The sequence below is a fragment of the Acyrthosiphon pisum genome, unplaced genomic scaffold (assembly GCF_005508785.2).
Source record: "Acyrthosiphon pisum isolate AL4f unplaced genomic scaffold, pea_aphid_22Mar2018_4r6ur Scaffold_20555;HRSCAF=21375, whole genome shotgun sequence".
Lineage (NCBI taxonomy): Eukaryota > Metazoa > Arthropoda > Insecta > Hemiptera > Aphididae > Acyrthosiphon > Acyrthosiphon pisum.
Genome location: NW_021769927.1, coordinates 10117 through 23415, shown reverse-complemented (window position 1 = coordinate 23415; position 13299 = coordinate 10117). Strand labels below are relative to the sequence as shown.

Here is a 13299-nt window from a genome sequence, read left to right as displayed (position 1 = left end):
ATGATCGCATATGAAAAATGTTCTTACCTAATTAATATGGAGATCGTTTAGCGTTGTTAATTTTTTCAAAACAAACCAGATTATCCAAACGAAAAAGCTCCCTCATTGATAAGTTGATGTCTAAGGTAAAAAAAAATAATGACGACATTAATGAGTCAAAACCGAAACTCCAAATAAAAGGCAGGTGCATTATTAATTTAACATGACAAGTTTTTATAGTGAATTTAAAAAAAAAATTATGTTTTTATTTGTTTAATATAGCCTAGTCTTCAAAAATAGATCACTAGCGAGATATGTTGAAATTGGATGGCTTAATTTTGATATGTCGCCGTATAAACAGGTATTATTATAATAAAGGGAAATTCATGGTTATGTTTTCAAGTAATTTTTGTTTTTTGTGTTATTTACACCAAAAATATCAAAAAAAATTTTAGTACAATTTTCATAGATAATCGATATAAAAAATAAATAAATAGTGATTCTATATGCTGGTATAAAACAATTTTGGGGGGTCCAGACCCCATGGACCCCCCCTAGATACCTCCTTGTACACCTAGGTAGCTGTAAAAAAATCTGATAATTCAACAGATTTGTAAGAAAGCACCGATTGTAATAATTCAATAGTATCATAGATGCACGTCATTGCTATATGTTGCATGTGTGTTAGATAAAAACATAAAATATCCACTTCCAATTTTTTTAAATCCATTATGCATCTTAAAAATTCCAACGATTTGCGATTAAGAGCTCTAGTGCCGGGCCTGTTATTCCAGCCCTGTCTTACCAAAAGTACAAAAATTTGATCAGCCCATATAAATGTAGGGTAAGGCAAATGCCCCTCCCCCTCTGCCCCAAATGAAGCCATTGTTCTCAATATGTGCTTACTACCTTGTTTTAAGTATAAATTATATTTCTAGGTGAGAACTATTAATCGTGGTGTTACAAGAAAAGTACTAGTACAAAAAACATTTTACAAGTCAGATTTGATTGATGTGGCTAAAGAATTATTTTTTCCTGATGGAAGATCATCTAAAGGAATGATTGGTGAATTTTCAATAAATTTATTTCACTTCCAGAAAAATTATTTACCTGATGACATGTCAGTAGGTGAATTATATGATAAAACAGGTAGTTAATATTAAAATAGTTGTTCGATAAATAATAATTTTTATTTGTTTATTTTATCGTGAAATGTGTTTATTATTTGTATATTATTCAACTTTTTATTTAAATAGGTTTTTTACTATGACCTAATATATTTTATATTCAAATATAATATTTGTATTTTTTATATTATTTAGGTTTGAATTCATTAAGATTTTATTTGGCAACAAAGCAGACAAATTCAACTATTTGGTTCCCTGTTGGTAAAAAAAAAAAAAAACATACTGATACTTCTAGTATAGTTCAATTTTAATTTTTAATTCTAATTTCAACTCGTTAGATTTTTTTCTATATTTTGTAGGAAAAACTTTTTCATTTTTTTGTTTTATCAGCACTTTTAAGACATTAAAATGCTAGTTAATTTTGAGGAATTAAGTAAAGTAATTTGAAACCGTAATACGTAAACTATCCAAAACGTCCAAAATCTGTTTCCTACAAATCACAGAAAAGAGGCTGACGAATTCAAATATTTTTTTTCAAAATTGAAATTTAATCATTAGAAGTATGTTAATTTTTCGCCAGCATATTATTCATTGTCGCGAGTGAAGAAAAACATTTTTTGAGAGTGCTTTCGTTGACTTGTGCACACGCGTACGTGTGCTATGGAACATGGTCGTGGCCGTTCGCCTGCAGCCGGTAGATATGAAATCTATTGTTATCGAATTCGAATTTTTTCGATATAATAATTGTATATTTTACACATACATATAGAACCGCACTCACACTAATAATCATTTACGACTAACACAAAGATTACAGGCGGCGAAGACAAGATTATAACTTGCCTAAATTGTTCCCCTTAAATAATAGCCACTAAGAGGCAGTTACGGATCCAGAGCAACAATTTGTTTACATCACAAATACAATTATAATAAAATAATATACTTTATTCTTAATTTAAAAATGTCATAATAGTAGGTATCGGTAATCAATGTGATATATAAAGCGGCAGTGTGAAAAAAAGTTTATCTGTTATTTAATATATAATAATTATATTTATAAAAAATATGCCTAGATCCGTCCCTGCTAAGAGGCGCCTTATCATATCATATTTTTACTTTTATAGTTTTATTAGAGTCCCACCAAAAGTTATTGGGTAATATAAATTATAAATATCTTAATATAAAATAGATCATTACGATCGAAAAAACACGTTCGGTGGTCCGGTATAAATCAGATATCAGCTATTGAAGTAAAGTAGGACAACATTATATGATCAAAGGCCCCACAAAAATTGGCGTAGTTTTCAAGATACATACAAACTTAGGTTTTTATTTTTTGGAATTGGATGATAACGAAATATTTAATATAGATTTATTTATAAAACAAACATATATTTAGTAGACCGCAATTATTATTATACGAAATACCTCCTCTCTCACGACACCCCAAATGATTGATTTATGATATTATTTATATTTATATATTATATTATAATATATATGTATGTGATGTGCATTTCTTATGGAATTTTCTTTATACATGAGCGTCACGGTTCTTTGCTTATTTGTTAATATTTTTTAATATTTTTGTAGTGTGCAGTGTAACGATATATTATTATCTTGTCAGTAAATTATAATATGTGTTACTTTTTACGCCAAATAATTCATATAGATATTAATTATTATACCTACTTATTATTATTATTATTATTATTATTACGAGTTATGAGATATGACAAATTACATAAAGCATTATACGAGTAGGCGCTTGTACATTTGTGGCAACTAAATTTCGAAGCATGTACCTAATGAATCATTCAATTTTTTTTTTTTTTTTTGTTATTTTCACCAATATATAAATATGTAACATTGGACGATTCCGATAATATGACGTTTATCTTTATCTCTATCACTCGTATATTATATCGTTTAATGTTTGTTTATATTAGATATAGGTACAACTGATTTTTAAAACGCAGCGATGAACTCTATTTCAATTGAATTTAGACCCGGTGCCACTTTACCAAATGTTGGGCAATTCATTATATAAAGTTTAAAAATGATATTTTATGTTTTAGTTGCCACCTCAATTGTAATTCTTTTCAAAAATCTACTGTCAAGTACCAATTAAGGAAGGGACGGAACGGCAAAGGTGGGAAAGTTGATGGAAATAATTAACTAAAGTTAAGTTAAGAGGACACAAGATCGATATGAGTTGAAAGTTAACTGTTAACAAATTATAAATTTAACTCGATAAGCTTAAACTTAATATAGAAAAAAATATCAACTTAACTCAGTTTAAAAAAAGTTAATCTATACTTTTTAATTAGTAATAGTATGTAAATCACATAAAGAGTGAATGTGTCTTTCTAATTTCTAATTCATTAATCATACAAAAACAATTTTATTGAAATTTTATTAACATTTTCATTACTATTAATTTAGACGATATTTAAACGTTTGGTATTATAATTTTCACCTTTATTTGTGAACTATGAATAATCCTAAAAAATGTTTTCTTAATTATTTTCAGAATTACAATGAAAAAAACTAAGAATTGCGCGTATTTTGATTGGCTGTAACTTGCTCAATTTTGGACTTAGAAAAATGGATCAACTACCAAATTCCATTAAAAAATTAGGCAAAAAAAACTAGTAGTTAAAATAGGGTTGTAATTTAAGAAAAAAAAGTTGTATTGCACATGCGCAAGTCTAATTAAGTTAAAAAAATTCATAGGCCATCAAAAAGTGTATTTTTATGTCATAACAACCAAATAGAAAACAGAATTCAAATTACATTGCCCTACTCAAAGACATTGAGTGTTCTCAATTAGCGATTACAATCTGTATATATATATATATATATATATATTATATATATATATATATATATATATATATATATAGGTAACGGAATTACGCTTCAAATCAGTATATCTACCTATATACCTATAATAATAATATCTTACGCCACTAAGTAAATGTAGCACTTGCACCACCAGAAAATCATAAAGATAGGTACATATAGTTTTTATTTTCAAAAGTATATCTATGTTTGTTTCTTAAATTAGAATAAAATCATAAACATTTTGAAACTACTCGAGTTAGAAATACATAAACAATTTTCTGTTTATATAATTATATCTAAGAAAAAAAATAATATATACCATATTTATAAGATTATATACAATTTTTGACGTTTTAATTATTAAATAAGAATATTTAAAATAAATAAAATTTATAAAAAAGCGGGTAAGTGGATGTGGCTCTGTTGTACAGAAGGTTACAAGTGTATAATGGATTATATTAAACTCGAATTCAATGATTTAATAATATCATAGTATAAGAAAAACGATTCTGAGCGGAGACGGTTTGTCAGTCTGAATATTTTATATTGTTATTATTTATTATAGCCTATTATTAATACAATTAATAACTATAAATATTGAAATATTATAATTTTTTATTCGTGTCTATGGTGATAAACAAAGCGTTAGAAATTAAAATCCCATTTTTAGCGGTTTTTCGTAATTTGTCGGCGGTTTTTCCCGTAGCATTAAATAACTATTGAGAAAATCAAAAAATGACCTCCTAAAGTACTATCTCGATCCAATTTGATAAAAGATAAGGTAGGTACTATTATATTGAAATCAAAGCACTCCTTTTGGTAGAAATTTTGTACACCTACAGGATAAAAAAAAAATAAATTAACACCATTGTAAAACCACTAGCTCCATCGCTCCGCTCAGAGTCTAATACAGTTACGTTATACGTTTTAGTACATACCTATAAAATGTTTGTTGAAATATTTGTTTACACAATCATATACTTGTGCAAATGAAACTAATAATATAAACCCACCTTATAAAGGGTCTTTATGCCCAATATACACCAATACCTACTGTATGGTGGTGATGATCTAAGATAAATAAAAATGTATAATATATTTAAGGAGTGCAATGCTTTCTACTAAAACAAGACATTGAGGGTGTTTTTGTTGTACTTCAGTGTATTTGTTTTTTTTTATTATGACGACTTTAATGTGTGCCCACTGTTATTTTTTAAATGTTCATAATTTTGCTATATCACCTGATTTTGTGTATTCGGCATAACCAAATAAGAAATATTTTTAATGTTAGGTATATAGAGACAAAACCGTTTTCTGTTAAATGTGATTTAATAAAATAAAAAGATTGAGTGGGTTTAAAAACAAATTTTACTCCCATATTGAGTAACTTATTAAAATGAACTATCCTTGGCATACCCTAAACACATCCTTCTCTTCCACCTTTGCGTAATTTGATCTAATTTGATTCTTTCTAATTTGTATAGTATATATATATTTTTTTTGTTTAGATAATCACAATAGCGTCCAATCAATACAAGTTTATTTAATTGAAAAATTGTATTTCAGATTGATATAGCTGTTCTAAAAACAATGTCCACCGATGATCGCATATGAAAAATGTTCTTACCTAATTAATATGGAGATCGTTTAGCGTTGTTAATTTTTTCAAAACAAACCAGATTATCCAAACGAAAAAGCTCCCTCATTGATAAGTTGATGTCTAAGGTAAAAAAAAATAATGACGACATTAATGAGTCAAAACCGAAACTCCAAATAAAAGGCAGGTGCATTATTAATTTAACATGACAAGTTTTTATAGTGAATTTAAAAAAAAAAATTATGTTTTTATTTGTTTAATATAGCCTAGTCTTCAAAAATAGATCACTAGCGAGATATGTTGAAATTGGATGGCTTAATTTTGATATGTCGCCGTATAAACAGGTATTATTATAATAATGGGAAATTCATGGTTATGTTTTCAAGTAATTTTTGTTTTTTGTATTATTTACACCAAAAATATCAAAAAAAATTTTAGTACAATTTTCATAGATAATTGATATAAAAAATAAATAAATAGTGATTCTATATGCTGGTATAAAACAATTTTGGGGGGTCCAGACCCCATGGACCCCCCCTAGATACCTCCTTGTACACCTAGGTAGCTGTAAAAAAATCTGATAATTCAACAGATTTGTAAGAAAGCACCGATTGTAATAATTCAATAGTATCATAGATGCACGTCATTGCTATATGTTGCATGTGTGTTAGATAAAAACATAAAATATCCACTTCCAATTTTTTTAAATCCATTATGCATCTTAAAAATTCCAACGATTTGCGATTAAGAGCTCTAGTGCCGGGCCTGTTATTCCAGCCCTGTCCTACCAAAAGTACAAAAATTTGATCAGCCCATATAAATGTAGGGTAAGGCAAATGCCCCTCCCCCTCTGCCCCAAATGAAGCCATTGTTCTCAATATGTGCTTACTACCTTGTTTTAAGTATAAATTATATTTCTAGGTGAGAACTATTAATCGTGGTGTTACAAGAAAAGTACGAGTACAAAACACATTTTACAAGTCAGATTTGATTGATGTGGCTAAAGAATTATTTTTTCCTGATGGAAGATCATCTAAAGGAATGATTGGTGAATTTTCAATAAATTTATTTGACTTCCAGAAAAATTATTTACCTGATGACATGTCAGTAGGTGAATTATATGATAAAACAGGTAGTTAATATTAAAATAGTTGTTCGATAAATAATAATTTTTATTTGTTTATTTTATCGTGAAATGTGTTTATTATTTGTATATTATTCAACTTTTTATTTAAATAGGTTTTTTACTATGACCTAATATATTTTATATTCAAATATAATATTTGTATTTTTTTATATTATTTAGGTTTGAATTCATTAAGATTTTATTTGGCAACAAAGCAGACAAATTCAACTATTTGGTTCCCTGTTGGTAAAAAAAAAAAAAAAAAAACATACTGATACTTCTAGTATAGTTCAATTTTAATTTTTAATTCTAATTTCAACTCGTTAGATTTTTTTCTATATTTTGTAGGAAAAACTTTTTCATTTTTTTGTTTTATTAGCACTTTTAAGACATTAAAATGCTAGTTAATTTTGAGGAATTAAGTAAAGTAATTTGAAACCGTAATACGTAAACTATCCAAAACGTCCAAAATCTGTTTCCTACAAATCACAGAAAAGAGGCTGACGAATTCAAATATTTTTTTTCAAAATTGAAATTTAATCATTAGAAGTATGTTAATTTTTCGCCAGCATATTATTCATTGTCGCGAGTGAAGAAAAACATTTTTTGAGAGTGCTTTCGTTGACTTGTGCACACGCGTACGTGTGCTATGGAACATGGTCGTGGCCGTTCGCCTGCAGCCGGTAGATATGAAATCTATTGTTATCGAATTCGAATTTTTTCGATATAATAATTGTATATTTTACACATACATATAGAACCGCACTCACACTAATAATCATTTACGACTAACACAAAGATTACAGGCGGCGAAGACAAGATTATAACTTGCCTAAATTGTTCCCCTTAAATAATAGCCACTAAGAGGCAGGTACGGATCCAGAGCAACAATTTGTTTACATCACAAATACAATTATAATAAAATAATATACTTTATTCTTAATTTAAAAATGTCATAATAGTAGGTATCGGTAATCAATGTGATATATAAAGCGGCAGTGTGAAAAAAAGTTTATCTGTTATTTAATATATAATAATTATATTTATAAAAAATATGCCTAGATCCGTCCCTGCTAAGAGGCGCCTTATCATATCATATTTTTACTTTTATAGTTTTATTAGAGTCCCACCAAAAGTTATTGGGTAATATAAATTATAAATATCTTAATATAAAATAGATCACTACGATCGAAAAAACACGTTCGGTGGTCCGGTATAAATCAGATATCAGCTATTGAAGTAAAGTAGGACAACATTATATGATCAAAGGCCCCACAAAAATTGGCGTAGTTTTCAATATACATACAAACTTAGGTTTTTATTTTTTGGAATTGGATGATAACGAAATATTTAATATAGATTTATTTATAAAACAAACGTATATTTAGTAGACCGCAATTATTATTATACGAAATACCTCCTCTCTCACGACACCCCAAATGATTGATTTATGATATTATTTATATTTATATATTATATTATAATATATATGTATGTGATGTGCATTTCTTATGGAATTTTCTTTATACATGAGCGTCACGGTTCTTTGCTTATTTGTTAATATTTTTTAATATTTTTGTAGTGTGCAGTGTAACGATATATTATTATCTTGTCAGTAAATTATAATATGTGTTACTTTTTACGCCAAATAATTCATATAGATATTAATTATTATACCTACTTATTATTATTATTATTATTATTACGAGTTATGAGATATGACAAATTACATAAAGCATTATACGAGTAGGCGCTTGTACATTTGTGGCAACTAAATTTCGAAGCATGTACCTAATGAATCATTCAATTTTTTTTTTTTTTTTTTGTTATTTTCACCAATATATAAATTTGTAACATTGGACGATTCCGATAATATGACGTTTATCTTTATTGTCACTCGTATATTATATCGTTTAATGTTTGTTTATATTAGATATAGGTACTTACAACTGATTTTTAAAACGCAGCGATGAACTCTATTTCAATTGAATTTAGACCCGGTGCCACTTTACCAAATGTTGGGCAATTCATTATATAAAGTTTAAAAATGATATTTTATGTTTTAGTTGCCACCTCAATTGTAATTCTTTTCAAAAATCTACTGTCAAGTACCAATTAAGGAAGGGACGGAACGGCAAAGGTGGGCAAGTTGATGGAAATAATTAACTAAAGTGAAGTTAAGAGGACACAAGATCGATGAGTTGAAAGTTAACAGTTAACAAATTATAAATTTAACTCGATAAGCTTAAACTTAATATAGAAAAAAATATCAACTTAACACAGTTTAAAAAAAGTTAATCTATACTTTTTAATTAGTAATAGTATGTAAATCACATAAAGAGTGAATGTGTCTTTCTAATTTCTAATTCATTAATCATACAAAAACAATTTTATTGAACTTTTATTAACATTTTCATTACTATTAATTTAGACGATATTTAAACGTTTGGTATTATTATTTTCACCTTTATTTGTGAACTATGAATAATCCTAAAAAATGTTTTCTTAATTATTTTCAGAATTACAATGAAAAAAACTAAAAATTGCGCGTATTTTGATTGGCTGTAACTTGCTCAATTTTGGACTTAGAAAAATGGATCAACTACCAAATTCCATTAAAAAATTAGGCAAAAAAAACTAGTAGTTAAAATAGGGTTGTAATTTAAGAAAAAAAAGTTGTATTGCACATGCGCAAGTCTAATTAAGTTAAAAAAATTCATAGGCCATCAAAAAGTGTATTTTTATGTCATAACAACCAAATAGAAAACAGAATTCAAATTACATTGCCCTACTCAAAGACATTGAGTGTTCTCAATTAGCGATTACACACTGTATATATATATAGGTAACGGAATTACGCTTCAAATCAGTATACCTACCTATATACCTATAATAATAATATCTTACGCCACTATGTAAATGTAGCACTTGCACCACCAGAAAATCATAAAGATAGGTACATATAGTTTTTATTTTCAAAAGTATATCTATGTTTGTTTCTTAAATTAGAATAAAATCATAAACATATTGAAACTACTCGAGTTAAAAATACATAAACAATTTTCTGTTTATATAATTATATCTAAGAAAAAAAATAATATATACCATATTTATAAGATTATATAAAATTTTTGACGTTTTAATTATTAAATAAGAATATTTAAAATAAATAAAATTTATAAAAAAGCGGGTAAGTGGATGTGGCTCTGTTGTACAGAAGGTTACAAGTGTATAATGGATTATATTAAACTCGAATTCAATGATTTAATAATATCATAGTATAAGAAAAACGATTCTGAGCGGAGACGGTTTGTCAGTCTGAATATTTTATATTGTTATTATTTATTATAGCCTATTATTAATACAATTAATAACTATTAATATTGAAATATTATAATTTTTTATTCGTGTCTATGGTGATAAACAAAGCGTTAGAAATTAAAATCCCATTTTTAGCGGTTTTTCGTAATTTGTCGGCGGTTTTTCCCGTAGCATTAAATAATTATTGAGAAAATCAAAAAATGACCTCCTAAAGTACTACCTCGATCCAATTTGATAAAAGATAAGGTAGGTACTATTATATTGAAATCAAAGCACTCCTTTTGGTAGAAATTTTGTACACCTACAGGATAAAAAAAAAATAAATTAACACCATTGTAAAACCACTAGCTCCATCGCTCCGCTCAGAGTCTAATACAGTTACGTTATACGTTTTAGTACATACCTATAAAATGTTTGTTGAAATATTTGTTTACACAATCATATACTTGTGCAAATGAAACTAATAATATAAACCCACCTTATAAAGGGTCTTTATGCCCAATATACACTAATACCTACTGTATGGTGGTGATGATCTAAGATAAATAAAAATGTATAATATATTTAAGGAGTGCAATGCTTTCTACTAAAACAAGACATTGAGGGTGTTTTTGTTGTACTTCAGTGTATTTGTTTTTTTTTATTATGACGACTTTAATGTGTGCCCACTGTTATTTTTTAAATGTTCATAATTTTGCTATATCACCTGATTTTGTGTATTCGGCATAACCTAATAAGAAATATTTTTAATGTTAGGTATATAGACAAAACCGTTTTCTGTTAAATGTGATTTAATAAAATAAAAAGATTGAGTGGGTTTAAAAACAAATTTTACTCCCATATTGAGTAACTTATTAAAATGAACTATCCTTGGCATACCCTAAACACATCCTTCTCTTCCACCTTTGCGTAATTTGATCTAATTTGATTCTTTCTAATTTGTATAGTATATATATTTTTTTTGTTTAGATAATCACAATAGCGTCCAATCAATACAAGTTTATTTAATTGAAAAATTGTATTTCAGATTGATATAGCTGTTCTAAAAACAATGTCCACCGATGATCGCATATGAAAAATGTTCTTACCTAATTAATATGGAGATCGTTTAGCGTTGTTAATTTTTTCAAAACAAACCAGATTATCCAAACGAAAAAGCTCCCTCATTGATAAGTTGATGTCTAAGGTAAAAAAAAATAATGACGACATTAATGAGTCAAAACCGAAACTCCAAATAAAAGGCAGGTGCATTATTAATTTAACATGACAAGTTTTTATAGTGAATTTAAAAAAAAAATTATGTTTTTATTTGTTTAATATAGCCTAGTCTTCAAAAATAGATCACTAGCGAGATATGTTGAAATTGGATGGCTTAATTTTGATATGTCGCCGTATAAACAGGTATTATTATAATAAAGGGAAATTCATGGTTATGTTTTCAAGTAATTTTTGTTTTTTGTATTATTCACACCAATAATATCAAAAAAAATTTTAGTACAATTTTCATAGATAATCGATATAAAAAATAAATAAATAGTGATTCTATATGCTGGTATAAAACAATTTTGGGGGGTCCAGACCCCATGGACCCCCCCTAGATACCTCCTTGTACACCTAGGTAGCTGTAAAAAAATCTGATAATTCAACAGATTTGTAAGAAAGCACCGATTGTAATAATTCAATAGTATCATAGATGCACGTCATTGCTATATGTTGCATGTGTGTTAGATAAAAACATAAAATATCCACTTCCAATTTTTTTAAATCCATTATGCATCTTAAAAATTCCAACGATTTGCGATTAAGAGCTCTAGTGCCGGGCCTGTTATTCCAGCCCTGTCTTACCAAAAGTACAAAAATTTGATCAGCCCATATAAATGTAGGGTAAGGCAAATGCCCCTCCCCCTCTGCCCCAAATGAAGCCATTGTTCTCAATATGTGCTTACTACCTTGTTTTAAGTATAAATTATATTTCTAGGTGAGAACTATTAATCGTGGTGTTACAAGAAAAGTACGAGTACAAAACACATTTTACAAGTCAGATTTGATTGATGTGGCTAAAGAATTATTTTTTCCTGATGGAAGATCATCTAAAGGAATGATTGGTGAATTTTCAATAAATTTATTTGACTTCCAGAAAAATTATTTACCTGATGACATGTCAGTAGGTGAATTATATGATAAAACAGGTAGTTAATATTAAAATAGTTGTTCGATAAATAATAATTTTTATTTGTTTATTTTATCGTGAAATGTGTTTATTATTTGTATATTATTCAACTTTTTATTTAAATAGGTTTTTTACTATGACCTAATATATTTTATATTCAAATATAATATTTGTATTTTTTTATATTATTTAGGTTTGAATTCATTAAGATTTTATTTGGCAACAAAGCAGACAAATTCAACTATTTGGTTCCCTGTTGGTAAAAAAAAAAAAAAAAAAACATACTGATACTTCTAGTATAGTTCAATTTTAATTTTTAATTCTAATTTCAACTCGTTAGATTTTTTTCTATATTTTGTAGGAAAAACTTTTTCATTTTTTTGTTTTATTAGCACTTTTAAGACATTAAAATGCTAGTTAATTTTGAGGAATTAAGTAAAGTAATTTGAAACCGTAATACGTAAACTATCCAAAACGTCCAAAATCTGTTTCCTACAAATCACAGAAAAGAGGCTGACGAATTCAAATATTTTTTTCAAAATTGAAATTTAATCATTAGAAGTATGTTAATTTTTCGCCAGCATATTATTCATTGTCGCGAGTGAAGAAAAACATTTTTTGAGAGTGCTTTCGTTGACTTGTGCACACGCGTACGTGTGCTATGGAACATGGTCGTGGCCGTTCGCCTGCAGCCGGTAGATATGAAATCTATTGTTATCGAATTCGAATTTTTTCGATATAATAATTGTATATTTTACACATACATATAGAACCGCACTCACACTAATAATCATTTACGACTAACACAAAGATTACAGGCGGCGAAGACAAGATTATAACTTGCCTAAATTGTTCCCCTTAAATAATAGCCACTAAGAGGCAGGTACGGATCCAGAGCAACAATTTTTTTACATCACAAATACAATTATAATAAAATAATATACTTTATTCTTAATTTAAAAATGTCATAATAGTAGGTATCGGTAATCAATGTGATATATAAAGCGGCAGTGTGAAAAAAAGTTTATCTGTTATTTAATATATAATAATTATATTTATAAAAAATATGCCTAGATCCGTCCCTGCTAAGAGGCGCCTTATCATATCATATTTTACTTTTATAGTTTTATTA

At 27.5% G+C, this 13299-nt stretch overlaps 2 protein-coding genes across 9 annotated transcripts; both read left to right on the top strand.

Moving 5' to 3' along the window:
- The first annotated feature begins 6 nt into the window (after window positions 1-6).
- LOC107882759 lies at window positions 7-8203 on the top strand. 7 transcript variants are annotated; one of them, XR_003840001.1, is made up of 6 exons: window positions 7-184; window positions 262-340; window positions 918-1128; window positions 1302-1800; window positions 3185-3258; window positions 5520-5672. XR_003840001.1 is itself a non-coding variant. In XM_029492000.1 (5 exons), exons 2-5 carry the CDS (start codon window positions 5670-5672, stop codon window positions 6949-6951), a joined length of 453 nt encoding a protein of 150 aa, XP_029347860.1. In that variant the 5' UTR covers window positions 2793-3258; window positions 5520-5669; the 3' UTR covers window positions 6952-8203. The 7 variants fall into 7 exon arrangements, 2 of the variants coding, with proteins under 2 accessions (XP_029347860.1, XP_029347861.1); XR_003840002.1 differs by lacking the exon at window positions 3185-3258; XR_003839999.1 differs by having other exon boundaries at window positions 1302-3258.
- Window positions 8204-8749: 546 nt separating this feature from the next.
- On the top strand, window positions 8750-13074 carry LOC115034678. Of its 2 annotated transcripts, none has more exons than XM_029492003.1 (5): window positions 8750-8816; window positions 11025-11238; window positions 11320-11398; window positions 11976-12186; window positions 12361-13074. In XM_029492003.1, exons 3-5 carry the CDS (start codon window positions 11381-11383, stop codon window positions 12453-12455), a joined length of 324 nt encoding a protein of 107 aa, XP_029347863.1. In that variant the 5' UTR covers window positions 8750-8816; window positions 11025-11238; window positions 11320-11380; the 3' UTR covers window positions 12456-13074. The 2 variants fall into 2 exon arrangements, with proteins under 2 accessions (XP_029347863.1, XP_029347862.1); XM_029492002.1 differs by having other exon boundaries at window positions 11025-11242.
- Window positions 13075-13299: the final 225 nt, after the last annotated feature.

Coding starts and splice junctions, on each gene's coding strand:
- LOC115034678 (XM_029492002.1), top strand. CDS start 11,175: ATGTCTAAGGTAAAAAAAAATAATGACGACATTAATGAGTCAAAACCG. Junction 11,243..11,319: donor AAACTCCAAATAAAAGGCAG/GTGCATTATTAA, acceptor TGTTTAATATAG/CCTAGTCTTCAAAAATAGAT. Junction 12,187..12,360: donor TGAATTATATGATAAAACAG/GTAGTTAATATT, acceptor TATATTATTTAG/GTTTGAATTCATTAAGATTT.
- LOC107882759 (XM_029492000.1), top strand. CDS start 5,670: ATGTCTAAGGTAAAAAAAAATAATGACGACATTAATGAGTCAAAACCG. Junction 5,895..6,471: donor ATATGTCGCCGTATAAACAG/GTATTATTATAA, acceptor TTATATTTCTAG/GTGAGAACTATTAATCGTGG. Junction 6,683..6,856: donor TGAATTATATGATAAAACAG/GTAGTTAATATT, acceptor TATATTATTTAG/GTTTGAATTCATTAAGATTT.